Raw genomic sequence first — 26803 nt, forward strand, 5'->3', positions numbered from 1 at the left:
GTATGTCTGTAATCTGGACATCAGTGTAATTCTCCTACACTTCCATAATATAAAAACATAGAAATATTAAATTGATGCTCTAATGTGACCTGACACGGTTGCATTTTATTTATTTTATGAGTGCAAGTAGTCAGAACCTTTGCCACAACAATAAAAAGTACTAACTAACAAAAATAAACCCTGGAGCGGATCACAGTACCAGTATGGAGTCTTCACATCTCCTAATATAACTTTCCTCTCCAAGAAACCACAAAACAGGCCTCCTTAGAGTCATTCAGAAATCTCCTCACATATGCGACATACTAAATGTAACTACATTTGGACCCACACCTGGTCCAACATCTAGATCTAGCTGTGTGTGGTGATCTAGGTGGCTCTAGCTTGAGTCCATCATTTCTCTTGGTTTTCTGAACCCCAGGAGCAGTTTGCACGTAGGGGCCGTAATCCGTCGCCATGGCGACAGTTGTAAAAGTTCTGAATAAAAGTGTGTTTCTATGGCCACAGACGCTGTGGAGCGGCGCTGGGGTACGGCGGCAGAGCGGGCTGCTCGCTGGGGCTTTCTGTGGGCGGAGGGGTGGAGAGGCGGAGGTAGACGGGCGCGCTGGGTGCACTCGGCACTGTGGGTGTGGGAACCCTCTGCAGGACCACATGCGGGTACATCTGACTTTCCGTACGGTAAAGACCAGGAAGAGGAGCTTTCAGGAGGTTTTCCTGACTCCTGCAAAACAAAAAGAAATATATGCTTTTAGTCAGCAAGGGTACATTAAATTGATCAAAAGTGACAGTAAAGACATTTGGAATGTTAAAAAAAAGATTTCTATTTCAAATAAATGTTGTTCTTTTGAACATTCAGCAAAGAATCCTAAAAAATGCATAACGGTTTCCACAAAAATATTAAGCAGCACAACTGTTTATTATGGAAGATTGTTTCCACTATTGGATACAAAATAAAAAAGGTAATTGTAGTATTTTATCTCACAATTCAGACTTTATTTCTCGTAATTCTGACTACATCACTGATTACATCTCACAATTCTTTTTTTTTAAATTAATTAATTAATTTTTTTAATGGAAGCTTGTTTCCCCCATAGGGTAAAAAAAAATTAAAAAGATAATTGCAGCTTTTTCTCTCAGAATTCAGACTTTCTTTTTTTTTTTTTTACTATTCTAAGTTTACATCTTGTAATTCTGATTGATTATCAGAATTGCAAAATATAAACCCATAATTGCATGATACAAATCCAGAATTGTGACATATAAAATGAAAATTGCAAGACATAAATGCAGAATTGTAAGATATAAACTCAGAATTGCAAGAAATGCAGAATTGCGAGATATAAACTCAGAACTGCAAGATATAAATCTATATATGTAGTATTTATGCATAAAGATGTAAAGAAAATCAGAATTGACAGTGTTTTGACAGAATTGTGACAAACTTGCAATTACAAGAAAAGTCAGAACAACTGTGAGATTTAAAAAAAAAAAATCACAATTACCTCTTTAATTTTTCATTTTGTGATTGATGAAAAAACATTATTACAAACTCAGAATTCATAGAAAGAAAATCAGAATTGTGTCTCTTAAATTGTACCAGAAATTAAATTTTTCTGTCATTTAATCCATTAATTTTCAATTTTAACAATGCTCATTTTCTCACCTCTGATACCCGCGGTTATCGTAACCAGCTAGTCCCCCCAAATAGACCGGGCTCTCAGGGGTCAGATGGGGGTCAAGATGCTGGGAAAGGTTGTAAATTTTAGGTGGTGGAAAAGCTTCCCAGTCTCCTTCGTCCCTCTCCAGCCAGCACTCACTCCTCCAGGATGATTTGCGCTTGTCTCTCGTCCTGGAAAGTCAGAGAAATAATTAGCATCCTCTTTGCCTATTTTAAGCTCCCTTGTCTCTTCCTCCCCAGATATGCATACCTGCCCCGTCCGTCTGTCCGTTCTGCCCTCTCTTTGCTCATGCGCTCCTGCAGACAGCAGATGATGAAGGACACAGACATGGCGAGGATGACGATGCTGCTTACTACCGATGCAAGCACGGCCACTCTTAGCCCACGGTCCTCCGGTTTAGGAATGGCTACCATATTTACACAATAGTGCACATTGAAAATCTGGGATTTAATTAGCAGGAGTGCATTTCTTTTTACATCATTTCTTTTTCAGTTTTTATCTCTTAAAACAGAAATGATGGCAGTGAACACAGACCCTCACAGTCGGGCGGATAGTTGCTCCACTGAGCGGTGTCGCTACGCAGGACACAGGTGATCTTCTCGCTGCCCACCAGCTGGTACCCCTCGAGGCACCAGAACGCCAAAACAGTTCCCATGGACATCCCACTGCCCTTCTCTACATAGAACGAACCTCGCCGAGGGGGAAGCAGCGACGTGCAGCTCAGACCTGCAAACACGAACCACAGATGGTTAGAAACCACTTTTAAATGTGCTAAGACTTCAAAAATACTTCACTCAAACAGACAATAGAATAGAATAGAATAGAATAGAATGCAACTTGTTGCTATCACTTTTCCATAATTGGACTCTTTCAAATACAGAACAGAACAGAACAGAACATGTTACTATCACTTTTTCATATATATATTTTTTGTTGCTATCACTTTTACATAATTGGACTAAATACAACAGAATAGAATAGAATAGAATAGAATGGAGCTTGTTACTATCACTTTTCTGAGAATAAAATTTGTTGCTATCACTTTTACATAACTGGACTAAATCAAACACAGAACAGAACAGAACAGAACAGAATAGAATAGAATAGAATAGAATAGATACTAACACTTTTTCATGATTGGACTAAATAGAATAGAATAGAATAGAGTATAACTTGTTGCTAAGACTTTTTCATTATTTGACTAAATAGAATAGAATAGAATGCAACTTGTTGCTATCACTTTTCCATAATTGGACTCTTTCAAATAAAGAACAGAACAGAACAGAACATGTTACTATCACTTTTTCATATAATTTTTTGTTGTTGCTATTACTTTTACATAATTGGACTAAATAAAACAGAATAGAATAGAATAGAATGGAGCTTGTTACTATCACTTTTCTGAGAATAAAATTTGTTGCTATCACTTTTACATAACTGGACTAAATCAAACACACAATAGAATAGAATAGAATAGAATAGAATAGAATAGAAATAGTTACTAACACTTTTTCATGATTGGACTAAATAGAATAGAATAGAGTATAACTTGTTGCTAAGACCTTTTCATTATTTGACTAAATAGAATAGAATAGAATGTAACTTGTTGTGATAACTTTTTCATAATTTGACTAAATCATGGCAGAATAGAATAGAATAGAATAGAATAGGACTTGTCACTTTTTCATAGAATAAAATTGGTTGCTATCACTTTTTCATCATTGGACTAAATCATGACAGAATAGAATAGAATAGAATAGAATAGAATAGAATAGAATAGAATAGAACAGAATAGAAGTATGAAAAATAAACGTCAATAATCACAATATCAAGACTTATGTTCATAAGTGCAGAAGTCCATGCAAATGACAGCTTTAAGTGTGTCTGTGAGTGTATGTGTGTAAGAAAGTTTTCCTGGGACTTAGTTAACAGTACTTAGTCATCCTCAAGGGTCAAGATGAAAGCATTTTCCCTTTTCTCTTTCCATCAGTACCCACAGGGTGTTTTCTCCCTCGCTCTATCCCATAATCCACCTCTCCTCCAGTCTCTCTACATTCCCACAGACGATTCAGTGTCTTCTGTGTTCTCCTACTGAGTTTTCATCACTGCACTGTCCATCTCCACTGTCAATATACAGTCAAACGGAGCTCATATTGACTGTGCTGGAGTCAGTGTGATTAAGCTGGCAGGGTCACTGGAATGGTGTTTATTGTTCACACCAGTTCCAGTACTGTGCTGGTCTCATTAAGCCCGGCTTAACTGGCATGGCAATGCTGCTAGCGTTAAGCAATCCGACTCCATGGCAAAATAAATAAATATCTCAACTGTCAGTTTCTTTTTCTCCCCTCCATTCCATCTCACATACTCCCCAAGGGTCACACCAGAGAGCTTCTCTTAGAATAGAACACGATTAAATAAAGCATAGGGCTGTGCATTAAAAATTGATTACCCACAAGTCCCTGCAGCTGAGGAGGCCGGGATGATGCAGCCTGACCACAAGCTGCAGTGAGACATTCTCCAGTGGGACAGGTTGAGTGGATCAGTTTGTCAATGCTTGATCATGTAACTTCAGCAAGGAAAGCTGTGGTACGACTTTGCATCTTTGTAACTCGTCTGCTGACCTCATCAGCTATTCCTGTGTACTCCGGCTTTCTCTCTTTAACACTGTCAGTTAAGTAATCCCTTTAAAGAAGTGACGTGGAAGCCTCTGTATTTGTGTTGCAGGTAAATGAGTGACTTGGAGTGAATGGAACAACTTTACAGGTGTATTTTTATATAAGGAAATGCATTATACAAGCGTTATTTTAGCATAATTGAGATGAAATTACAGTTTTTAATAATATTTTGCATTAGATTTTTATATTTTCGGTTTTCATTTTAATTTTAGTTAAGGTTTTAGTGATTTTGTTGCATTTTAAAATATTTTTATATGGTTTTAATTTTTTTACTTCAGTTTTAGTTTGAATTATTTTAGTATATCAACTTAAAATAACACTGCATTATGGATTATCTGCATTATTATCATAGCAATTAATTTTTCTCCCAAATTCTTATTACTTTAATGTGTTTAAATGTTTTTGGTATGAGTTTTTTTTTTTTTTTAATGTTCTTTGTTTTAGAATGATTATCAATTTTCCATTATTGTAATGTAGTAAAAATTGGCAATTATTATTATTATATATATTTTTACTTAAAATCAAGACAAATTAAAGACATAAGAATTACTACCATTGTTTATAAATAATTTATTGTATAATATATTTTATATAAATTCTGTAATGCAATAAATTTATTATAATGCATTACAAAACAAAAACAACAGTAATACTATTTTCTAAAAACATGATTTTCTAAATGAAACTTTAGGTAGTACAAGAAAAAATAACATGCAAAAAATGACAAATTAAATAATACATCTTTTATTATTTTACAGTAATAACTTTTTTTGCATTATGTCAGCAAGAATTATGCGGGTAAATGTGCTAAATTGTCATAGATAAAATGAACCCTTTTATCTATCTAATGAACCCCTAACCCTAACCCTTCTTTAAACCAAATATATTTATTTTTCTTAATGCAAAATATAATTTCTTATTCCCTTCTTTTGAATTTAGGATGAAATCTGAGCAGTGCATGTTCTTATCCGGGACAGATCCACTTCAGACTCCATCAGGTTTGCATTGCACTGAAAGCTGAAAGCAGGGCAAATTCTGTCATGGCCACGGTGGCAATACAACCCCCTCCATTTCAGTTCCAAAGCTGGCAACCCTGTAACGGAACTGACAAACTGCCAACTATCCCCCTGCCCGCCATTGCCACGTGGCAAAAAGCATCCTTTGTTTCACCTGAGCAATAAACCTCAAGGTAACTGACACCTGAGGATGGCGTCTTTTCCTTCACAGATGTATTATACTGCAATCAAACTCATATATTACCTCGATAATATCAGAGATCCACAAATCTGTCATGCATATTGACTTTAGGTCAGGAAACATCAATAGACTATTTGCAAAGTACACTCAAAGTATGCATGGCTGGGATATTTTATATGTTCTCCAATCATAATAAATCCAAATCTGAGTTCTATGCAGTTCAGGCTGATCTGATTCTCACTGGTGATTTTATCTGAGCCGTTATGAAAGCTCTGTTTGTATGTAAACCCTTAAGAAGATTTTGTATTTTAAAGCCAACACGTGAATTTCACAATAAGTGCATGTGTTTTAATATATTTGTGTGTTTGCGGACTATAAATGCTGCAGGTTGAGTGTGCTCTTTCTGAAAAAGTTATGCAAAACATGCTGTTAGGAGTTTATAAGCATGCACTACAATACATGCAATAACTTTTTGAGTGCATTTGATAATTATTGCATAGCACTATATGATGATATGCATTCATTGTATCATAATAACAGAATATTGTTATTGTACACACCTGTATAGTTGCTCGTAGGGGCCTCAGTGCTGTTCATCCCCGTCTCGGTGGCAGGTGGAGTGGAGCGATGAAATATGGGACTGACCGAAGACCCTTCATGTGGTGTAAAAGTCCGAGCCGAGCTCCACGTCACAGACCACAGCAGGAAGCCCCAGGTGAGGCGGCTCTCCTTCAAAGCCATCGAAGTCTGGGCTTAAAAATAAGACAGAAAGTGTGAATGTCAGTAGCTCATGTCCGCTGGTCCTTGGCGACTCCAGAAACTCTCCTGCACTTCACCGGCCAAACGCAGGCTGAGAGAGAGAGAGAGAGAGAGAGGAGGAGTTACCCTGTCTCTCATACAGCGCTGCTGTGTGTTTGTCCTCTGTAAGCTGCTCGCTGATGCAGCTCCACTGCTGATTATGAGCCGCTTGCGTAATGCAACACACGGCAGAGCTGCAGTCGTTTCTGCAGTCAGTCACACATCCTCATGTACATGTGCACTGCTCTCTCGCTCTCTTTCCCCCACGTGATTACAACACTGGCTTTAAAGTGATGGCATATTTACTAGTAAATTTTAGTTCTAAATAATTATGGTAAACCCTAACCCTAACCCTCCTCCAAACTAAAATTATGTCTTATTATTAATATCTATTATTACCAATGTTGAAAACAGTTGTGCCGCTTCATATTTTTTTGAAATATACAAAATTATATAATAAATTATATATATAATGTATATAACATGTGCACTATTACAATATCTAATAAGTTATACTGTATACACACACACACACACATAAATTAATAAATGAACTAACTAATTTAATAATAATAATAATACTTTTATTACACATATAATAAATGTGGTATAATTATATAGTATATTTCAAATATTATTTGTTCTCAAATCAGTGTCAATAAACAGCTGACAACGTACCCCATAATGTTCACATGTGTGCCCCATAATGTGCCAGCATGACCCCAAAAAAAGTGTGACAACTCATTCCCGTCTCTCGGCTGGGTTATTTTTTTTAAATAAAGTGTGAGTCATCATATTATCTAATGATGTCTTTTTTAATGATGCCATTCGTATACTTACTAATTTTCATATATGCCTTAATCACTCCATTTCTATTCAAACATATACCCGTTAACATGCAAAGCCTTTGTCCTATAAAGTCACCTCACACATGACAATCATCACTGATGCTGTTTGAGTCATTTCAAGTCATTTGATTGATTGATTGATTGATTTAAAGTGAGTTCAGGTTATCTGGGCCACATTCTGACAAAGAATCTGTCAAAAACCATCCATTTATTTATCCATTTATTCATCCATTTTAGACTGTAGATTATAAGCAGTATCAATGCAACACATGTCGCTCGCTGGCTGACAGCAGCTAATAATATCCCGTTGAGAGCTGACAGTGACGTCTCTGTGCAGTGATGCTGGTGACAGACGCCGTGACCCTGCTGAGAGGAAAACAATCACGCTCTCATTTCATCCCAGCAAACAGTCCTGATGTCCCACACTCTTTCTGAGTTTTCCCTCTCAGCGTCAGACTTCTTCAGCATGAATAACGGATTGTTCCGTTGATTAATCAAACACCTCGGGCCATCTTTTAAGTCTCTGTAATGCTTTGAGATCCTCGCCCATGCACATCGTGCCATATAAACCTGATCTTAATGGCTCCTCTCACCCCATCAAACCCTTTTAACGCTGTCCAAGAGGAGGACAGCACTTAATCTTCAGCATTGTATCATGGAGAACACGGTCTTTTCACAGCCTCATGCAGGAGCAGCCGTTCTCCTGACATTCATCCCCTGCTAAAACCCTAAAGAGCTTAACAGGTAACTTAGGCAACATTGATTAGGTTATGCAACCCTACTGACTGTATGGAGCGCAGACCGATGATTTAGACGTGTGTCAAACATGTAACGTGATTACACTCCAGAATTAAAGTCAAACAAACAGCTCTGCCCCCCAGTGTGAGCAAACAAAGCTTTGCTTTAGTACAGCATTTTCTCAGATTACGTTTTCTCGCTCAGAAAGAAATGACAAAGACTTAAAGCACATTACACAACAGAAAAGCAGCAAACACAGATTTTTAGTACTTGTTGGCTGCATTACGTTGCAGATATTTTCTTGAAACAGCACTTCAAGGCACAGTCTTTAAAACTAATTCTACTTGAAAAATGCCAATTCAGTTACAGTAATTGCTCTGTTTTCCACTAGGTGGCGTGTTATGCACATTATGGTCAAATATATTGGACAGATTGAAGATTCAGACTGATGTTGCAATTCAGTTTAATTTCATTTCATTTTAATTGGTGCTTTTTTTTTTTTGTACAAAAGTAAAATAGACTAGATATGTATTATAGATGCAGACTAGAAGCCACTGGTAGATATTTGTCTGATATATAATAATATAATATAAAAACAAAAGAACAATTTCTAAAACATTACATTGTTCATATTTATAATAAACGATTGTAAATGAATAATAAATGTTATGCAATTTACTATATTAATTATAATTATTTTTTTATTTTATGTTGTAATTAGCGTTTAATATACATGTATTATAAATGATTAAAATTAAATTAAATTATTTAATTTAAATATTATAATACAATTACTATAATAATAAATCAATTCTAAATGTTATATGTATACTAATTAAATATAAATAACTATTATAAATAATATAATATAAAATAATATATAGTATATTAATTAAATATTATAACTTAGCAACATAATTTTATTAGATTTTTTATTTTTTATTTTATTGGACACACCTTACTGGATTTATACACATAATTAGTATACATATATCATTTAGAATTTTATTATAACATTTTAAAATTATATAATTAAATATGATAAATAAATCATATAATTTTATTAGAATTACAGTTGGACACACGTTACATTTCACATTGGCTTTAAACCCTTTTGAGAGAAAGGCATTTTCATAAATGCTTAGCATTGATAATGAATCAGTTGGAGCAGCACACATGTGAACTCATGTCAGGACGCACATCATGAAGATTTGCGTAACATTTGTTCAAAATGTTGTTGATTGTACTATTATGCTAAAATGTGGAAAGCCATAATAAAGAATGATTAGGTATTGATTGATAGCGTACATGTACAGCACTCAATGCACTCGCCTGCTTACATGAAATGTGCGCTACATTCTGCGTAATCATGACATATAGACTGTGGGTTTAATGTGATCTTTTGAGCGTGTGTGTGTGTGTGTGTGTGTGTGTGAGCAGGTGCTTCTGCTCTTTGTTTCCTGACAGTCTCAACAGTGTTCTCTGATCCCTGTTGGGTTTATTCTGAGAAACCGACGCTGTTGCATCTAAACGGTTCAATTTGGCTCGTGAGCATCGCAACCCGCGACCCCACATCCATTCATAAACTCCACTTATTCACCTCTGATTGGTCCGGCTTTAAACTGGGAGGAGATATGGCTAGATTAAAGTAAAATTAGCTTTACTGCGTACTCATACATTTCATCTTCATCCTAGGAAAGGTTTTTTAGAACGCACACGGGAAATAAGTTCATCAAGAGGACGGTTCATGCATGCTTAAGCGCAATTGGTGATATTTTACAGTGTAACAAAATAAGAAAGCATGGCGAATCAGAAATAGATGCATTTACAGGTGGAGACACAAAAGAGCCATCGGTGTCCTTTTCATCAATACACCCAGAAATCCTATAAGAGGGCCTGCAGTCACTCCTGGAGGGACTAGAAGGACTACAGCCTCGCTCACACAGGAACCAAAGAGAAAAGTTGCGCTCTCAATCCATGCAAACTTTTCTGAGAAGACGCACAGCGCGTAAAACGCACGAAAAAGGAAGCAGGACAAGAAGAAGTTAATAAAAAGTCATAAAAAGCTGAAGGGGGAGTAAAGCAAACTTCTCGAAGACAACTTCTTGGACTTCTCAGAGCTGAATTGAACAAAGCGTTCTCCCATGAGGCTGGAAGGTGCCAGAATGGACTTGATCAAAAAAATATGGACGGCTCGGAAACTCATTCTCGTGGTGATGATTCCTTTATCGCTGCTGCCTCTTCCTCTCATCCACCCGTGCAGTGTAAGTAGATCTTCAGTTATTTCCACGATCGCACGCTGCGCGTTCTCCGCGCGCTTTTACGCGCTGCTTACTTTTGGGCATGTGCGCTACATTATGCGTTTAAACGCATTTTATTTAAAAGTTATCACTTTTTACGTGGTTTTAAGTAGATTTAGATTAGTTTATTACACAAGGAATCTTTATATACACGGAAAATGTGGGCAGACATAAATAAAATGCTGTTTTAGAGGCAGACAGACAGGTTAAATTATATAAAGTCTTAAACATGACAATTATGATATGGCTTATTGTTAATTGATTATGGTCTCCTGGGGTTACTCGAGGAGCCGTGGCGACCTCTCACCTGATTGGTGGTTTTCCAGGCGCGCTATCAGAGCACGTCGCGCGTCCGTGCCGTGAAGCTTCAAGTGCGCTGGCTGATGTTCTGACGGGAATTGTTTGTTTGAAACATCTGCAGGTTTTACAGATGTTGTTTGTTTGTGTAGCAATTGGGATCTTAGGTTCAGTCCAACATCAGCAAAGCCTGCAGAGAGGCATTGCGCTTATTTGACCGGAGACGCCATCTTGAATCCTACAAAAAAATCGTTTTAGTGAATTTCATTTTTTTTTCATGCATGTGCATGCCATTCTTACGCAAAATGAGATTATGAGAACAAACCGCTTAAAGACTTAGATTTTTTTCTTCTTTTCACGTTTAATTCAGAGTGTCGTTTCTTTTTGTAGTGAAACTTACTAGTTCTGAGAGTTTCAAAGTAAACCCACACAATTTATTTTGTCAGTGTATGATTAAAAAAAAAAAAAAAAGATTGATAAAATCAGACGTGCAGAAAATTACTGAAATGAGTGCTTAGCCTATTTACTCGAAATTCTCTAAAAATTGAAAAATAAAAATATAGATATAGGCAGAATTCTTACTAAAAACTGGCCAGAAATCACAATACATTTAAGCATTTAGCAGATCTTTTTTTTTTCTGTAGTGTCCTGTCTGACATTATTATAATTTATATAAAACATTTTTTCGTAATAGGTGCAGTTTAATGACTTCATATTAATTATTGCATGGATTATTTGTACTTATAATGAATTGTTTACACTGCAGGGCCATTTCAAATAAATTGTGAAGGCAAATATTTTAACTAACTAAACAAATGAATGAATGAATGAATGAATGAAGTTGTGACAGGATCTAAGGAATACACTTATACATAAATAAAAATAACCTAACCAAACAATAATATAAATAACTTAGCCTAAAATCTTCCTGATGAAGTCCCAAATTCTTTACTTAAAAAAAAAAAAAAAAAAAATAGAAGTTTAGAAATTTTTTAAAGTAATTACAAAGAAATGGCAAGTAGAACATAATGCTTAATTTTGAAAAGAAGAAAGACTGAAATAGTATTTTCTGCTAATATTTATTTACAACTTCTGAAAATATAGTATAATGCATTTGGGAGATGCTTTTATCCAAAGCCACATGCTTTATAATGTAATGAGACACATGATTCAAATTGATCTAAACAGCAGAAGTCAATATAGGCGAATGTGGAAACAGCGCACAGATCAGGAAATGTCATTATCTTCTGCCTTGACAGCTTTTTTGCAATTCAAAAACATGTTTAAGATTAGATCACGTGCACAGGTTTGCTTATCTCTCTCTGATAGCACTTTTCATCAAGAGTCAGAAATAAAGGGGTTAGTTCACAATAGTTGACTAATCCCATCTCACCGCCGACTGAAAGCAATTATTCACACAAAACAATTATGTAATGAATGCAGTGTGTGTGTGAGTCCTGCGGGGAAGCTCGTGTTGATGTCGAAACAGAACCGTGTCGTTTTAAGTGCGTTCCCAAATAAAGTTGCTTGACGTGTAATCATCTAATGATTGATTAGAGGAAATCATCAGTTTCCTTTATCATCAACGCCCCATCGGACCTTCTATCAGATATCAGCTGGATCTGAATGGACTGATTTCTTGAGAAATGACGAGATTAGAGCAGAACAAAAGCAATGTGCCAATGGAGGTTTAATCTGCAGTGTGCCACATAACTGAAGGCCTTCAGCACAGTTGGGCGGTAATGAGAAAGCAGAAAGCTGCTGGCTCGAGTTTATGAACACAGGAGCACGCTGAGGGATAATCAGCTTTGGCATCGAGTGCTGAGAGACAGAAGAAAGGCCAAAAAAGGCCAAAAAAACAGACGACTGCTAGTTCCAGTCGCATAAGGGACAAGCCAGCAACCACTGTGTCCGTGCTAAATTAATGCTTACTTAATAATACTCTATTAATGTCATGTGTTGATAAAATGGTAACACTTTACAAGAAGGTCCCATTAGTCAGCATTAGTAATGCGTTACCTTACATGCACTAACAAGTTGGTGTAGAAACAATTTTCATGTAGAAATTGCTAGTAAATTTCACAAACACAGTAATTACTAAGAACAGCAACGCATTGAATTAAACATGACATTTTGAAGCTGAAAAACCCAAATGTATCTTCTTGTAAAATATACTTTTTGTCAATCATTTTTACAGTGTGCATACAAAAAGTTGGTGTAGAAACAATTTTCACTCAGAAATTGCTAGTACATTTCACAAATAATTACAAAGAAATGGCAAGTACATATTGAATTAAACGTGAAATTTGGAAGTAGAAAATCTGAAAAAGTATTTTCTTGCAAAACCTACTCTTTACTCTCTTGATCTTTATTTATTTTTGGAAAAATATATATATTTTTTTACAGTGTTTATTAATCATTGTTAATGTTAGTTAATAAAAATACAACTGTTCATTGTAAGTTCATGTTAGGTCTATTAAATAATATTAGCAGGTAAACATTTGATTTTAATAATTAGTATTAATTAGTAAATGTTGGAATCAGTGTAAACTAATATTAATAAATGCATTTTTCATTAGTAGTTGTTAACTAATATAGTTATATAATTTAAACAAATGGAATCTTATTGCAAAATGCTAAAAACAGTGTAAAATGATTTATTATCATGAGATTATTGGAGTACATTTTACAAGAAAATAAAATTTTAGCCTTTCTACTACAAACTTTCATGCTTGCAATCTTATTCCTTTGTACTTTTATTTATTTATTTACGGGGTTTTTTGGGGTTAAATCTGTTAGCAATTTCTGACTGAAAGTGTTTTTCAGTGTATGAAGAAATAGCACTAAAAAAGCAAATCAGATGTGCAGAAAATTAAACCGAGTCCTCATGTAATATTTACTGAAAATTCTCAATTAATAGAAAAATGAAAATATCTGTGCTTCTCTACATCCTCCTCATTAGCCTGATGTATTTATAATGTCTGGAATGTGTGAGCATGTATTAACTTTGCTTTGCTCGGCCTGTTATAAAATCTGATTAATTATGAAAGATGAGTCACCTGACAAATGCTCGTTCAGTCAGCCTAAGCTCCACATGGCTGAGGTGATTCACATGTGCTAAAATCATTTTTGTATTTGTTGTTTGCTGGACCCACGTGAAGTGTCCAAATATTTGGCAGGGCAAACCGGATTTGGATTTTTGTCCTGATTTGCGGACTGACGCACATGCTTTCCTGCTGTTTTGTTCATAATTAAAGTCATAATTTGGTTAAAGTAATGATTTCCTCTTGCACTTTAGAGGTGGCTGGTACATGCAAATCTCCAGTTTATATTTGTAGATGTATATGTAATCAGCTCTTTATATTATTTAAGAAGATTTTATTACTGATCAACTGCATAAATACAAATGATTTCTTCAAAACAGATCTTGCTATATTTCATATAGCCACAGTTTATAATGCACTCAATTTAAAATGGCTTGTTAACTATTTCTTGGATGTACACATAGTACAAAACAGTGCAGACAGTACAAAAAGCATACTGTGGCAAGTCATAAACATGACTCTAAGTTCTGTTAACCTTTAAAAAATGGTTCATTTAAATAAAATGAAAATTATATATATATATTAATCGCATCCAAAATAAAAATTTTTGTATACATAATATATGTGTGTGTACTGTTTATATTTATTATGTATATATAAATACACACATACAGTATATATTTGGAAAATATTTACATGTATTTACATATATATATATATATATATATATATATTTATATTCATATAATTTATATTATATATAAATATATTTAATATATAAACATAACATATTTTTCTGAAATATATACATGCATGTGTGTGTATTTATACATAATAAATATACACAGTACACACACATATATTATGTAAACAAAACTTTTATTTTGAATGTAATTAATCACAATTAATTTTTGACAGCACTAATATATATATATATATGTGTGCGTGTGTGTGTATATACATTTTTTTAATTATTATTTGTATATAGTTTATATAAATATAATACATTATGCATTATACAATATACTTTAATACTGCATATGGTTATCTATTGCAATATAGCATTTCTACACACACACACACACACACACACACACACACACACATACATTAATGATGCATAATGTATGCATATAAATGATGCATATATTGCAACATGGCCTTAAAATGACCTTTTATTTTAAAATGAACCTTTTCATATTTAAAATGTGGTTAAAATGTAATTATAAATAAATGAAATAATATAAAATATATTTTACACAGTGAAAATATGCAGTATAATACATTACGCATATGTGACCCTGGAGCACAAAACCAGTCTTAAGTCGCTGGGGTATATTTGTAGCAATAGCCAAAAAGATATTGTATGGCTCAAAATTATCGATTTTTCTTTTATGCCAAAAATCATTAGGATACTAAGTAAAGATCATGTACCATGAAGATATTTTGTACATTTCTTACCATAAATATATGAAAACTTCATTTTTGATTAGTAATATGCATTGCTAAGAACTTCATTTGGACAACTTTAAAGCCGATTTTCTCAATACTTTTTTGCACCTTCAGATTCCAGATTTACAAATAGTTGTATCTCGGCCAAATATTGTCTGATCCTAACAAACCATACATCAATTGAAAGCTTATTTATTCAGCTTTCAGATTATGTATAAATCTCAATTTTGAAAAATTAACACTTAAGACAGGTTTTGTGGTCCAGGGTCACATATATGCTTTTATATTGTGTATATGTAACATGGCCTTAACAATTTGGTTTAAATTAAATTATAAATAAATAAAATAATATTAATAATATTTATTGTAACATGGTTTGACTCTCAGAATTGCCTAATGTAATTCCATCCAGAATCAAAGAAGTGTTTAGGTCACATTATGAAACCTGTTCTGTGTCTGTAGGAATCATCGTGTGCGTATGTCCTGATCGTGACAGCGGTGTACTGGGTATCTGAAGCCGTGCCGCTGGGAGCTGCTGCGCTCGTCCCGGCCTTCCTCTACCCGCTGTTTGGAGTCCTCAAGTCCAGTGAGGTGAGAAAACCTCTCTGTTCTCTTTCACTGCGTACTGTAGGATGTTTTGTGCAACAGGAAAGAACTGGAATACTGTAGGTTAAATGTTTAACATACTTAAATAGCAGGACTTTGCATTGCTTCTACAGCTGGTTTTTATAATATATGACCTGTTTTCTGGCGTAAATATCTGACTTGGTTATATTCATGAGCTTTTGAGCCTCAGGGTATGAGGCTTCTATAGGTGATGTTTTAAGAGTGAAAAAATGTGATCTTGTTTTTGTTTCATCAAGCATGAGAGTTTTACAGCTCAAAGAGCTGCTGATCGTTCATTTGCACCAGCCTGTTATCGTGTCCATAAACTGCCAAGATATTATGTAAAAGAAAATGCTGCATCATGTGACTAAATCCCATTGACAAACTTGACAAAGCAACCTGTTATCTTAAATACTGTAATCATGTTTGGCAAATATTCCCCTTTTTACGTAATCTTTTTGCAGACTGCAGGGATTTTGGGTTGGATATATATATATATATATATATATATATATATATATATATATATATATATATATATATGATTTAATACTTTCAAGCATATTAGAATAATTTCTGAAGGATCATGTGACACTGAAGACTGAAGTAATGATGATGAAAATTTAGCTTTGCATCATAGTAATTGATTACATTTTAAAATATATTCAGATGGAAAACAGTTATTTTAAATTGTAATAATATTTCACACAATATTTACTATGTTTACTGCATGTTGGGCAGCATTAGAAACTTCAAAAACGTAAAAAAAAAAAAACTTACCAATCCTGAGTTTTTGAATGGTAGTATAAATAAAAGAAAAGAGTTTTTTGCAGGGTTGAAATGATGTAAAGGCTTTAACTGCATGTGGTGGGCAGAGGTCAGAAAATAAGTTCCCATAAACAAGACTTATATGTACTTACAGTAGAAGCATGTTTGGTAGCTCAAATAGGAGCCATCCCAGGTAATACATTTAGGTTATAAAAATGTAGGAACATTGCTTTAAAATGTTTTTTTGTTTTGATTAGAATATTATTTAAAGGGTTACAAAAATGTTTCTTACAACATTCTACTAACTTTGTTTACCCAAAATATAATGTTAATTTGTTTACTGTTCGAATAACATTAAAATATCCCGTTTTCTTGTTGTCATTATGGCATTATTTAAAGGTTACAAAAATGTCTTTTTGCCCAAAATATAATGTTATTTTATCGTTTTTTAAATATTCTAAAACGTCAATATGTGCAGTTTTCTTGCCATGATTAGAACGCTATTTAAAAGTCACAAAAACATTTCTTGCAGCATTCTAATAATTGATTTTAATCCAAAATATAACATTATTTGAACGTTTTATAATATTCTAAAGAAAATGTCATGATTAGAACGTTATTTAAATGTTACAAAAATGCTTTTTACAACATTCCACTAACGTTATTTTTACTCAAAAAAATAACATTACTTAAACGTTTTTTAAATATTCTAAGAACGTTCAAATGTCCAGATTTGATTAGAATGTTATTTAAAGGTTCCAAAAACATTTCTTTGAATGTTCATCAAGTCCAAATGGGACGTTTTGAAAAAGCTGATCTTAGAGAACGTATATTGAATAGTATTAAAGTTATAAGAATGTCCCATAAACATTACTAAAAGAACATGTTTTGTCCTAACATTTATATAACTTTTTAGAAATGTTCAGAAAGTTGTGAGAAGAAAATGTGATAAAAGTAAGCTAATATGTCTGTGTGTGTTTGCAGGTGGCGTCTGAGTATTTTAAGGACACCACGCTATTGCTGATGGGGGTGATCTGTCTGGCTGCCTCCATTGAGAAGTGGAACCTGCATAAACGCATCGCTCTGCGGATGGTCATGATCGCCGGGGCCAAGCCTGGCATGTATGTATTCAGCAGGTGTAACACACACACACACACACACACACACACACACACACACACACACACACACACACACACACACACACACACACACACACACACACACACACACACACACACACACACACACACACATGAGCTGCATGTGTTCTGCTTGTGTTGTAGGCTGGTGTTGGGCTTCATGTGCTGCACGGTGTTTCTCTCCATGTGGCTGAGCAACACGTCCACCACGGCCATGGTGATGCCCATCGCTGAAGCCGTACTGCAGCAGCTCATCTGCACCGGCATGGCCGACTCCCTCGAAGACTCGCTGACCGTCGACACACAGGACGAGGAGAGCGGTGAGGCAGAGCATCCGTCTCATTATGCATTATGCTTATTATTAGCTGTGTTTTTGAATTGTTTTGTTCTTTGACAGACAAAGAGGAAAACCAAGAATCGAGCAAGAATCACCTTGAGCTGCTGGACCGCAAACACAAGTAAGATACAGTCAACAGTATCAGACAACATCTGTTAAACAAGCCTATTCATCGCAGTTTCTCTTTGTTTTGCAGCGAAAAACATCACGTCTGTATGCTGAGTGAGGTAAAACTAAATCCTATCTTTTATCAACCCTGCTAAATGATTCGAAAGAAAACAAGAAATAAAGGGGGTTTATGCTTTGCAAGTGAAAAAACTTTATAAACTTAACTTTATAAAAATGAAATAAAATTTATATTCATAAATATAATTTCAATGCATTTATAAAGCTTATTATAGCTTACTAAAACTAAAGCATTTAAAGCATTTTGTTACTTGAAATGAAATAAATGTTAACTGAAATAGAATAAAATATAAATAACTTAATAGCCAAAGCAACTTTTCTCATTTTCATTTAGTTTAACTTAAAATAAATTAAATAAAAATTATATTGACATATTTAAAGAAAAACTAATAAAAATGACAAAACGCTCAATTAATTAGGCTACTAAAACTTTAATTAAAATTCACAGAAAATATACAAATAAAATCTAATTAAAAATATTATAATAGTATCTCAAAAACTATAATAGTATCTCAATAATACTAAGATAACACTGCCTTGAAATGATTCATTTAGACTACTTATGTAAGTGATAGTAAGCATGCTATTTTTTGTAATTATAATTTAGATGAATGTAAACAAGACACAGAGAACATCAACTGTCATAAAATATAACATACTTTAGATATTTGAGTAAATTGCATGATTCATGCAATCAGTAGATTAATATGATCTCTTGTCACCTTTTAAATTTTAGTGTCGATCAATAAAATTAAGTTGGGAATGTCACTCTAAAATACATACTTTTGCAAATAAGATTTCTAATCATACTTTTGAAAACAAGATTTTTAAGATGCATTGTCTGAAAATTGTCCGATTGATTCCTAGGTAAATACATCTTCTTTTAGGAACATTCAGAATATATATATATATATATATATATATATATATATAAAGAGATAAAGATATGGCTTAAGAACACACTTTTCGTGGTAAGTTTGTTTAAAAGTGTTTTTCATACTCTAGGAGTTGAATGGTCTGACATTAAAGCCTGGTTTCGGTCCAGAGTTTTGTAAAGAATCAAACGGATATCTGCCCGAGGTGAGACCATCAGCTAGCTGACAATAACTCAGCACAGTCTGCTTCTTACATTTCTAAAACCACTTTTCCCAATTGTTCCCAAATAGGCTCCAATCAGCATCCCTGCGCCGCCAAAGAAACCCAAGATCCGGCGGGATTCGCAGTACCCCACCAACAGAGACCACATGATCTGCAAGTGCCTGTCTCTGAGCATCACGTACGCAGCCACCATCGGCGGCCTCATCACCATCACCGGCACCTCCACCAACCTCATCTTCGCCGAGCAATTCAACAAGTACGCTATCAGTCCCATAAAAGCCGCATTCAGAAAACACTGGGATTTGTTTAAGCACCTGATTCAATCCGCTCAATCTCATTTCCTGACGCTAAGCGCAGAAAAATACCCCTTTCCTTTGTGCAACTTTTCTTGGGCAAAGGTGACTGTATATTGTGACCTGCTTTTGCTGATGTAAAGATATAAATTACACTGAAAAGCGAGCATTTAGTGGGTCAGTGGGGTTTGTATTGACGCTCCTTTCATTCTTTCACATATCACAGCTGTTAGTCTGTGCTCGCTGCAAGTGCTGTTATCACTGACATATGTGACCCTGGACGACAAAACCGAAACCGAAATTGAGATTTTTACGTCATCTGAATGAATAAGCTTTCCATTGATGTATGGTTTGTTAGGATCGGACAATATTTGACTGAGATACAACTATTTGAAAATCTGCAATCTGAGGGTGCAAAAAAACCTTTAAAGTTGTCCAAATGAAGTTATTAGCAATGCATATTACTGATCACAAATTAAGTTTTGATACATTTACAGTAAGAAATTTACAAAATATCTTCATGGAACATGATCTTTACTTAATATCCTAATGATTTTTGGCATTAAAAAAAATCTATAATTTTGACCCATACAATGTATTTTTGGCTATTGCTACAAATATACCCCAGCGACTTAAGACTGGTTTTGTGCTCCAGGGTCACATATTCCAGAAATAATCAATGTAAAGCGCTAATTGGTTTAAATAGGGTCAGCGAGAAACCTTGCACCACATCGACCGGCTCTCAGTATCTTCTCGAGACTTTTCTTGAACGCTGTGTAAACAGAACCTTGTCCTTTCCTTCCACACTGGAATCAGTTTGACCCCAAACGTAGGGCGTTGAGTTTAGATTTAGCTTTCATGTGACAGAACGTGTTTTAATTATATTTAAAGATCAAATTATGAAGTTTTTAATGACTTGTGTTTGCCGTGTTGGTAAAGTGTGAAAGGAGCTATTGATAAACCTGTTTAAATTCAACGTGTAACTGCATTCATAACCCATTTTACTTCCATAATGTGACATATTTCAGAGCAAAACATCTTTTCTTAGTAAATATTAACTAGAAAAAATATAAACGGGACTTTTTATGGCATGACAATTAGAGATTAGACTGTACAGAAATTGAAATCTACACGCTAATACACACTATACTCATAGTCACGCAATGCTGATGTTGTTAACATTAATAATTTGAGAATAAAGTATAACAATAATAATAATTTGCACGGTTTGATGTGATAAGAGCTAACCAATCGTTAGATTTAATCACCATTGGTAGCGCGATTTATGGTAATGCTTTTTTCCTTACTTTACTTTCTTGTTCAGATGACAATATACGGTGAAAATTCTTATTTGGGTCATATATTCCAAGACACAGGCTAGAATCTGTGATTCCTGAGTACAGTATCCACACCGGTGAGGTGACATACATGATCAAACATAGATGGCGACAAAGAGGCAGAACTTACAGACTGCAGTTTTTATTTAATGTTACTTTATATTTATTTTAATTTTAATATTAATATTATTTAATATTAAAATAAAAAAATTATTTGGAATAATTTGAACAGAGAAAACATTCTCCATAAGACCAGGAATATGCATTAGATGTATATAGGGATAATAGAATAGAATAGAATAGAATGCACTGACTTCTTTAATAATCATTTTAATTTAATTATATAAACACTCTAAATCAGTGATCCAAATCCAAGTTTTTTTTTAATATCATTTTTTTTAATAGTTTTTTTATACATTAGATGTATATATTGACATAATAATGCACTTATAATAAAATTAATTATAAAAACAAATCATTTTTCATGTTTCAGTTAGCTATCAAAATTTAGTGCTGGAGGAACTCCAGTATCCAAGCTGTCATGTACCTCAGTTTCACATTTCAAGTTGCCCAAAGTTCAAATTTAAAGGAAGCAGAAACACTTTTTTACAGTGAAGTTGTTATGTGTTTGCAGCACTAAGCTTTACTATAAAACGTCTGTTTCAGTCGTTACCCAGAAGCGAAAGTCATCAACTTTGGCACGTGGTTCATCTTCAGTCTGCCGATCGCTCTGATCATGCTGATGCTCACCTGGATCTGGCTGCACTTTCTCTTTCTGGGATGCAAGTAAGAGAAAAATAGACACTTTGACCTTGAAATGATTTGTGATCTAGCTGAACTCAAGCTGTTATCTCCTCACAGTTTCAGAGAGACTTGCTCTCTTAGCAAGAAACGCAAAACCAGGCGAGAAATCCTGTCCGAGAAGCGCATTCATGAGGAGTACCAGAAACTCGGCCCCATCAGGTACAAGAGTCTGAGCTTCTGCTGTGGTTCAGAAACTGAGATTTTCTGTTTTCACTAAGACTTTACTTTGATGTTGTGTTGATGTATGTTTTTTTTCTGCTGCACAGCTATCCTGAAGTCATGACGGGCATCTTCTTCGTTCTGATGACTGTACTTTGGTTCACCAGGGAGCCAGGATTCGTCCCCGGCTGGACGTCGCTGTTTGAGAAGTACATCAACCTCTTGTGTTAACCCTTACTCAGTCAAAAAAATTATTTAATTTAATTTAATTTAATTTATTTTTTTTATTCACCAGCAAAGTTGTATTGGATAAAAGTGTCAGCTACAAGTTTAAATAATTTTTACATTTATTTATATTTATAGTGTATATTGAATCTATTTTATTTTATTTTTTTATTTATTTATTTTTTTGATATTACAGATTTTGGTTACATTCACCAGCAAAGTTGCACCGGATAAAATTGTCAGCTGAGAGATAAAATTATTTTATTTGTAAGATTTCAAGTTGGTTGAGAAGTTCATGAACCTCTTGTGTCAGCTCAGTCAAAAATAATGATTATTTTATTTTATTTTATTTTATTTTAGTACATGAACATGAACCTCTTGTGTTAACCCTTACTCGGTCAATAAAATTGATTTCCATTTCTAAATCCTCTAACATATGCACACGTGATAAGAAAGACTGACTAAACCTCCTGTGTCCCGCAGGAAGGGCTACAGGACTGATGCCACGGTGTCGGTGCTGCTGGGATTCCTCCTCTTCCTCATCCCGGCTCGAAAGCCCTGGCCATCTGCGTTCTCCAGCGAGAGCAAAGGTCAGATCCCACGCTGCGCTACAGTACAGCCGTGCGTTCGCTCAGCAGGGTCCAGTGTACAAGCGCTTCACTGGGGTCCAGGACATGAGAGGAAAGGTGAATGTTCTCGCCCCCTGCTGGCTGACTCTGGTAACCGCTCCTCTCTCTGTTCTCTGTGCAGGTGATGATGATGATGAGGAGGAAGAGGATCCTCTGGCCCCCATGATCACATGGAAAGACTTCCAGAGACTGATGCCGTGGGAGATTGTTATTCTGGTGGGAGGAGGATATGCACTGGCTGCTGGATGCAAGGTGAGCATTAAAATTAGGCCTATTATTAGAAACATTGTAAAAGTATATATATATATATATATATATATATATTCTTTAGAAAGAATGAATATATATATATATATATATATATATATATATATATTAAAGTATACATCATGGTAGTATTTGTTGTACTGAATCTACATTATACTGAATTTAATGGGGGGAAAAAATCTGTGTCCACAAGTAATGAGAATCGGTGAAATAAAAATAGAAAATACTTGTTTAATAAACAGCATTTTAATAAAATGAATAAATATTAAATCAGAATTTTAAATCACTATTTTATTCCTTCATGAAAAATATAATTTCTGATATGTTTTAAATGTTTATGTTTTTATTATTTTTAATTAATTTTTTTCATTATTTTTTTTTTTTAACATTACAATGTAACATGAATCAAACATTTCTTTGCAAGATTCACCAACAAAGTTGCATTGGATAACAGTGTCAGTTAAAAGTCAAAATCATTTTTAATGCGATATTTATTTTATTTTATAATTTTATTTTAATATTACAGTGTAATATGACCCAAATACTCTTTGCAAAGTTAACTAACAAAGTTTCATTGGATAAATATTTTATTTTATATGTAATATTCCAAGTAGCTTTGGATAAAAGTGTCAGCTATAAGAGGCAAAATATTAAGTAATGTGTAGCATTTCCAAAAATCAGTGGAAAATCAGTCAGAACTCTTATGTAACATCGGAATCTTTTCTATGCGTTAAGTTGTGAGTGAATGATGTGACGTCTCTGGTCAGGTGTCAGGTCTGTCCATGTGGATCGGCCGGCAGCTGGAGCCGATGAGCGGTCTTCCTCCATGGGCCGTGACGCTGCTGGCCTGTCTCCTGGTGTCCGCTGTCACCGAGTTCGCCAGCAACCCGGCTACGCTCACAGTGTTCCTGCCCATCCTCTCAGCCCTGGTCAGCTGACACACACACACACACACACACACACAGATGCTGTGTTTCCATGTTTTATGGGACATTCCATTGGCGTAATGGTTTTAATACTGTGCAAACTGTATTTTCTATCGGCCTACACCAACCTTACAGCTAAACCTACCCCCTACAGGAAACTTTCTGCATTTTTAGATTTTCAAAAAACTTAATTCTGTGTGATTTATAAGCTTGTTTCTTCATGGGGACCTAAAAAATGTCCAAAATTGACTGGTATTACTATCCTTGTGGGGACATTTGGTCCCCATAACGTGATAAATACCAGGTACACACACACACACACACACACACACAGATGGAGGTGTTATTGTTATTATTGTCTCCTGTCCCTCACAGTCCGAGACGCTGCACATCAACCCTCTGCACACACTCATCCCCGCCACCATGTGTGTGTCCTTCGGCGTCATGCTGCCTGTCGGAAACCCGCCGAACGCCATCGTGTTCAGCTACGGACACGTGCAGATCAGCGACATGGTATGACACAACATTAGCCTGTTATATCAACTCCGTCCTGTCTCACAGCTGCGCCAGGAACGCCGGGGCATCATTTGTTTTTCATAAGCAAACTGAGGGTGAAACAGGTGCCTGGTCCACTTCCAAAAGTACATCTCCTTATGATTTCAAACAGTATGTCAGACAAATAATGTGCTTGAGTGTTAAAGAAATGAATTGTGCTAAATGAATTAACAATTTAATATATTTTAGCACATAATTTGGCCTTCAGAAAGGTAACAGGGCTAGGATTAACTAGGACTTCAGCTTTGAGTATAATTTTACTATGGCAAAACTACAAGATGCTCATTTGAAAGAATAATTTAATTATCAGTTGTTCATTATACAATGCCATTTTAACACAGATGACATTTTATGCTAATAAATATAACAAAACTTGATAAAAAATGAATAGAAAAAAGAAAAAAGTCAGAGAGAGACTTTTATTTATTTATTTTATTTTATTTTTTAATTTAATTTTAAAAAATTTACTTTAAAAAGGGGAAAGTATTCAGAAGACAATATATAAACGTAATTAAAAATATTTTTTTTCTGTTCTATCTTATTGATTATATTATATTATATTAATTATATTATATTATATTATGGAAACAGAGGGGTGGACAGGCCAAATAAAAGCACAACAAATAAATAATTGCTAGATTTTTGATTATGTGTTTTGAAAAATGTATTTATTGTATATTTATTTTAAAACAAACTAAAACTACATCACCTAAAAGGAGAAAATATTTGATTACAATTATTTATATATAACATTTATATTGTGGAAAAAGAAAGGCCAAAATGCCAATTCAGAAATACAATAAAATAAATAAATAAAATAGCTGGCTTTTGATGATGTGTTTTGAAACACTTTTCATTTTAAAACATACTAAATGTCTGCATCAGCTAAAAGGGGAAAATATTTGATTATTAAATATTTCATTATTTTTAAAGCTAAACTTATTTGAATTAAAATCTATCATCTAAACATTATATTAATTATATTATATTATAACATTTATATTGTGGAAACACATAGGCCAAAAAAAGAAAAGAAAAACACATTCATGATGAAAGAAAGGGAAAATATATAAATAGCTGGATTTTTGTTGATGTGTTCAAACAATGTCTGTTTTAATACATATTAAACGTCTGTATCATCTATTTATTATTACTGGGTATTTAACACATACAGTATGTTTTATTTAATGCTTCTTGTAAAAACCACTTACTAGGGACATATACAGTATATTACTGTAGTCTGGGAGGCAGGACAATCAGGTCATTTACAGTATTAATTGTATAGTGATTTTTCTTTTGCTCATGTGTGACAATGGTATAACTGCTGACTGACAAACACACTTATATCGTCTCCTCGTGTTTTTCAGGTGAAGGCGGGTTTTGGAGTGAATCTGATCGGGGTTTTTGTGGTGATGTTGGCCATCATGACGTGGGGCGAGCCGCTCTTCCACCTGAGCGAGTTTCCCACCTGGGCACTGATGCCTAACGTCACGGGCAGCTTGTAGCCGTGATTGATCGAGGACATTGCATATACACTGAAGGAGGCACATATACGTGATTAAGGCCTTATTTTTTATATCTGTGGAGTAAGAGGACGTCCGTCGGAGGATGCAGAACTGCTCACTGGGACTGAATGAACGGCGCGATCGGTGGAAACCATTCTATATATCAAAGCATTAGATGTAGATTAACGTCCTTCCAAGTTTACGTGCCTACAAAACACAATCAGTGATGTTTGTGTGAACACACCGAATGTAACACATCCGTATGCTTTATTTTCTGACGTCTAACAAATGTCACGATACATTTGCGTTATTTACTTGAGAGCTTTGCGGGGGACTGTGCATCAGATGAAGTCGCTGGCTGAAATCACGCATAGTATCTAACATGCTCTTACCAAATGTTACATAGCTCATGTGGTCTGGTTATGGAAGATTGTTTCAAACGTTACACAAAAATCCTCGCAATCATAAATTGAGTAAACCTCTGTGCCGCTGATCATTGTACATACAGGAAACTAACATTTTGTTACTGTCGGCAGCGAATCGTTGTAATATGTTCTGTGATCGATTTCTTTCACCTGACATCTCTGAAAACATAATAAACTGTATTTTTGATTCATTTTATTTATTTTGCATTTCAAACATCACATTGAATCTCCATACAGCACAGACACATTGAGATAAATTATGAGATGAGACAAAAACACAATGTTTCATACAACCAGTCCAGAGTCCAGTGTTTTCATTTCCTCCCATGTCTATAATTTCGACGCTCCTTCAGTTGGTTCGTAACCCTCGTTTTGTATTTTCTCCTTGTACTTCAAGAAGTCCCTCCGTTTCATGAAATACTTCACCTGCGAATGAATCACAAACAATCACAACAATTTATTCACTGATAAAGTCAACAGAATATTGCTAAAAAAGTGTGCAGAACTGTATGAAAT

At 34.6% G+C, this 26803-nt stretch overlaps 3 protein-coding genes across 5 annotated transcripts in view; 1 reads left to right on the plus strand and 2 right to left on the minus strand.

Moving 5' to 3' along the window:
- zgc:162331 (uncharacterized protein LOC793007 homolog) lies at nt 1–6340 on the minus strand. The gene is made up of 5 exons (XM_058774333.1): nt 6109–6340; nt 2211–2402; nt 1926–2082; nt 1661–1846; nt 1–718 (listed from the first exon to the last, which is right to left on the minus strand). Exons 1-5 carry the CDS (start codon nt 6287–6289, stop codon nt 493–495), a joined length of 942 nt encoding a protein of 313 aa, XP_058630316.1. The 5' UTR covers nt 6290–6340; the 3' UTR covers nt 1–492.
- slc13a4 (solute carrier family 13 member 4) lies at nt 2335–26478 on the plus strand. Of its 2 annotated transcripts, XM_058774332.1 has the most exons (19): nt 2335–2424; nt 5291–5540; nt 6117–6263; nt 9764–10196; nt 15488–15616; nt 17384–17520; nt 17686–17861; nt 17939–17999; nt 18075–18105; nt 19070–19144; nt 19231–19418; nt 21459–21578; nt 21654–21755; nt 21863–21964; nt 22464–22570; nt 22731–22861; nt 23644–23805; nt 24178–24315; nt 25725–26478. In XM_058774332.1, the coding sequence occupies exons 4-19, from the start codon at nt 10077–10079 to the stop codon at nt 25860–25862; spliced, it is 1917 nt and encodes a 638-aa protein (XP_058630315.1). In that variant the 5' UTR covers nt 2335–2424; nt 5291–5540; nt 6117–6263; nt 9764–10076; the 3' UTR covers nt 25863–26478. The 2 variants fall into 2 exon arrangements, with proteins under 2 accessions (XP_058630315.1, XP_058630313.1); XM_058774330.1 differs by lacking the exons at nt 2335–2424; nt 5291–5540; nt 6117–6263 and having other exon boundaries at nt 9484–10196.
- Nucleotides 26468–26803, minus strand: part of LOC131539661 (cytochrome c oxidase assembly factor 6 homolog) — a 2111-nt gene continuing 1775 nt past the window's right edge. For both annotated transcript variants that reach the window (XM_058774335.1, XM_058774334.1), the window contains exon 3: nt 26468–26713. In XM_058774335.1, coding sequence (XP_058630318.1) covers nt 26618–26713 — 96 coding nt within the window. In that variant the 3' untranslated portion in view covers nt 26468–26617. The remainder of the gene's footprint in view (nt 26714–26803) is intronic.

This window comes from Onychostoma macrolepis, chromosome 04 (assembly GCF_012432095.1).
Source record: "Onychostoma macrolepis isolate SWU-2019 chromosome 04, ASM1243209v1, whole genome shotgun sequence".
NCBI lineage: Eukaryota > Metazoa > Chordata > Actinopteri > Cypriniformes > Cyprinidae > Onychostoma > Onychostoma macrolepis.

Bases quoted from the DNA above. Each gene is read 5' to 3' on its own strand.
- zgc:162331 (XM_058774333.1), bottom strand. From the start codon at position 6,289: ATGGCTTTGAAGGAGAGCCGCCTCACCTGGGGCTTCCTGCTGTGGTCT. The intron at 2,083-2,210 runs GTCTGTGTTCAC...TAAATATGGTAG, and splicing joins CTATCCGCCCGACTGTGAGG to CCATTCCTAAACCGGAGGAC. The intron at 719-1,660 runs GTGAGAAAATGA...TTTGTTTTGCAG, and splicing joins GATAACCGCGGGTATCAGAG to GAGTCAGGAAAACCTCCTGA.
- slc13a4 (XM_058774332.1), top strand. From the start codon at position 10,077: ATGAGGCTGGAAGGTGCCAGAATGGACTTGATCAAAAAAATATGGACG. The intron at 18,000-18,074 runs GTAAGATACAGT...TTTGTTTTGCAG, and splicing joins CTGCTGGACCGCAAACACAA to CGAAAAACATCACGTCTGTA. The intron at 22,571-22,730 runs GTCAGATCCCAC...TTCTCTGTGCAG, and splicing joins GTTCTCCAGCGAGAGCAAAG to GTGATGATGATGATGAGGAG.